General features: G+C 58.3%; 1 protein-coding gene across 1 annotated transcript in view; it reads right to left on the bottom strand.

Annotated features, from left to right (window-relative positions):
* N4BP1 (NEDD4 binding protein 1) overlaps nt 1-3,782 on the bottom strand; it is a 27,386-nt gene that overhangs the window by 808 nt on the left and 22,796 nt on the right. The window contains exons 8-9 of the mRNA XM_014528407.1: nt 1,760-1,885; nt 258-318 (exon numbers count right to left, since the gene is read on the bottom strand). Coding sequence (XP_014383893.1) covers nt 258-318; nt 1,760-1,885 — 187 coding nt within the window. The remainder of the gene's footprint in view (nt 1-257; nt 319-1,759; nt 1,886-3,782) is intronic.

Genomic DNA, 3,782 nt, shown 5'->3' with positions numbered 1-3,782 from the left:
GGCGGGCCGGCGGGCCGGGCGGGGATGTCCCGGTGCCACCTCCAGACTTGGTGGGGACAGGATGACAGCGCTTCAGGAGCCACTCCAGCCCGGACAGTGTAACTCAGTGGCTCCATCCCCAGTGTGGGGCGAGCAGGAGGCAGCCGATCCATGCTTCTCTCTCATCACTGATGTGCCTATCTCTGTCCTTCCCTCCCTTCCTCTCTGAATTCAATAACAAAATGTGTGTGTGTTTTTTTAAAAAAGAGCCACTCCACCTGCAGGTCTGGACCCCGCCCCTCGGTCTGGCTCGGCACCACCTGGGCGCGTCCAGCAGGCCTGAGGACGGAGGGTGAGACTCTGATTCTGTATGGGGGGGCCCTGGCTGACAGGCCTCAGAAAAGGGACCCCCGTGAGTGGACGGGAAGCCCTCACCGACCCATGTGCGCCCCCTCTCCCCGACGTCTGGGTGAGGCACTGGCACCCACAACTGTGTGCACAGAGGTGAGTGTTTAACTTCCTTATCAACCGGCTGAGCCTGCTGCGGGCGGCGCCGGCTGTGGGAGGAGCCGGAGAACATTCCTCGGGCAGCTGGACCGCGGACCGTGAGGCCTGTGAGGCCGCACACGGGCCTCGGGTTCAAGTTGGGACGCCGGGGAGGAAGTGAGAGGTACGAGAGGTATGGTGTGGAGCAGGGTGGGTGCGGGCGGGGGAGCAGGGCCTGTGGGTGCTCAGCCCGCGTTCGTGTCCTGAACACCAAGGGCTCAAAAGAGAAAGGATGCCCAAGACCAGGGAGGGGACCACCTGGCCCTGCAGGAGACCCCGCTGCGCGAGTCACCCCCCCAGCCAAGCCGGGAACCCCCAGGGTCTCCTTGCAAATGGAAACGAACCCCTGAAGGCCTTCCTGCTGGAAACACACACAAGTGCAGCCTGTTTTAGTTTTAAAGAGAAAAGGTCTGCTGCTGGATCAGTGGTTCTCAACCTTCTGGCCCTTTAAATACAGTTCCTCATGTTGTGGTGACCCTCAACCATAACATTATTTTCGTTGCTACTTCATAGCTGTCATGTTGCTACTGTGATGAATCGTCATGTAAATATCTGATATGCAGGATGGTCTTAGGCGACCCCTGTGAAAGGGTCGTTCGACTGCCAAAGGGGTCGCGACCCACAGGTTGAGAACCGCTGGGTTAGAGGCTTTGCGTCAGGCACACAGAATACTGTGGTTAACGACGGGGAAAAAACAAAAGCCAACCTGAACGGCAACTCGCTAGTATGTGGCGCCCGCAGTGCCTGCTTTGTCCTTTCAGACCCACAGGAAGCGCCTGGCTCCCCGCTCTCCACGAGGAGCTGGTGTGGCTCAGTGGGCAGAGCACCAGTCCGAGGACTGAAGGGTCCCGGGTTCAATTCTGGTCAAGGGCTTGGACCTGGGCTGCAGGCTCGATCCCCGGTCCCCGGTTGGGGCTCGTGTGGGGGGCAACCAATCGATGTGTCTCTCTCACACGGATGTTTCTCGCTCTGTCTCTCCCCCTCCCTTCCACTCTCTCTAAAAATTAATGGAAAAATACCCTCAGGTGAGGACTAGCCAAAAAACCCCAAAACCAAAAGGACCACAAATGAAGGTTTTCTCTTTCGGGGGCACTGGCTTGATTAGTTTCCACATAGACAAGATCCGCACTCAACCTAAGACCATTGAAATGAAATAAGAAGCCCTGTTTGCTTCCCGGGACATGCTTGCTCTAAACCTGCACAAAGCCCGGAAAGACACGGGAAAGCACGCGGCCATCTGGAGAGGAAATACCTAAGGAAGACTTCCTTCCGAAGAAACTCTTCTAATCGGGGTCCACTCCTTCCCAGAGGGTCGTCGGGAACCATGAATATGTCCCCCACGAAGGTGTACTGGAGCAGCCTGCAACAGAGGGCGAGGGGGCGTGGAGGGCGTGAAGCGTGCCGGGGCCGCGGCAAAGGCCCCCCAAAGTCCTAGCGCCGCACAAGGCCCGGAGGCCGAGGCACCCCGCCCCACACGTTAGCGTCTCCCCCGGATCCCAGTGGAGCCGAGCCAGCAGCTCTCAGCGGCTCTCCCTTCTTCCCGAGACCCTGGTGTCTGTCTGAGCCCGGGGGCAGCTGCGCCCAGCGTGGCTCACTGTCAACATCCCTCCCAAGGCCAGACGCCCAGACTCTAGGCGGGTGCCCGACGAAGGTTTACATTCGAATGGATGTGGGAGACCCCGTGGTGTCCTCAATCAAACCACAGCCCAGAGTGGAGACAGGAGCCGCGGGCAAGGGCTGCGGGGGCTAACGTGTTCCTGGATGCGCTCGGGGCTGCTCGCCTGCGGGGCTTCCCGGGCTGCCTCCCACGGCCAAGGAGCAGGAAACAGCTCTTCCCATGTGCACCTCCCGGTGGCCCCGCCCTGCCCTCACCCAGTGCGCACTCTCCACACCACGCAGGGCTCTTTCCCCAAACATGACGCACAGAAGCGCCTGGGAGCCCAGGGCTGCGCGCTCTTCTCCCTCTGGCCCTGCGGCTGGCAGCTCAGACTCCTCGCCCAGGACCCGGCCCTCTCTGGGGGGCTTATGGCCTAATAAACCCTTTCTTCCCGAGATTTCAGCTGTGAAAGCTGCTGTCCGCTGGCAAACCGCTGAAGACACCTTTAAAAAAGGAAGTTGTGAGCCCTGGCTGGTGTGGCTCAGTGGATAGAGCATCGACCTGGGGACTGAAGGGGCCGGGTTCGATTCTGGTCAAGGGCACATGCCTGGGTTGCGGGCACGATCCCCAGTAGGGGGCGTGCAGGAGGCAGCCGATCAATGATTATCTCTCATGGTTGATGCTTCTATCTCCCCCTCCCTCTCCCTTCCTCTCTGAAATCAATACAAATATATTTTTTTAAAAAAGAAAGACATGGTACTTGAAGAAGTGAAAGCAGAGGTTAGTTGTGTTTAATTTATCAACTTTTGAGGAAACAAAAGTGCCAGTTGTTGGACCGGGTCCGGGCCTTGTCTTGTGTTTTTGACGTTGGACCGGGTGGGCTCTGAGAGCGATTGGCCGGCGTGCACATGTCTCGGTGCCTTCAGGCTGCGTGTGGACACGGACAGCGTCCGGGAAACGCCGATGCGGGCCCAGGGCCAGCGTCCAGCAGGGACTAGCCCCAGGAGATCAGTGGCTCGTGAACTGTGCCCAGAGGTCAAAGAACCAGCTCCCAGTTCGGCTATCAACAGCTTTTTAACAACACACGGGCCACAGGCATGGAGTCACTTGCTCTCACCTGGGCCCTGGCAGCGACATGCCAATTTCCTATGACCCCTAATGGCTCAGCAACAGACACACATCCGCCGTGGGAGCTGGGAGCCCACCGAGGCGCCACCTAGTGGGGCAGCGTGGGCAGCTGTGTGGGTACCAGTCCGCTCCTTTAGGTAACTGGTCAAGTAGCTGTCGGATGGCGCTCTGTCCTGAGTGTCTGCGTGTGTGTGTGTTTGGGGGACCCCCAATCTGGTAGGACTGAACCCTGAACCTGGGATCCGAGCCACCTCCAGGTAGACAGCATCAAAACTGAGTTGTATTCTGCCTGGCTGGTGTGGCTCAGTGGTTGAGCATCGACCTATGAACCAGGAGGTCACGATTTGATTCCCAGTCTGAGCACATGCCGGGGTTGTGGGCTCAATCCGCAGTGTGGGGCGTGCAGGAGGCAGCCGAGCAATGATTCTCTCTCATCATTGATGTTTCTAGCTCTTGTCTTCTCCCTTCCTCTCTGAAGTCAATAAAAATCCTATATGATAAAAGGCTAATATGCAAATAGACCGAACAGCGG

The sequence above is a fragment of the Myotis brandtii genome, unplaced genomic scaffold (genome assembly GCF_000412655.1).
Source record: "Myotis brandtii unplaced genomic scaffold, ASM41265v1 scaffold633, whole genome shotgun sequence".
Classification (NCBI taxonomy): Eukaryota; Metazoa; Chordata; class Mammalia; order Chiroptera; family Vespertilionidae; genus Myotis; species Myotis brandtii.
The sequence above is the reverse complement of the archived record's forward strand: the minus strand, read 5'-3'. Positions and strand labels throughout refer to the sequence as shown.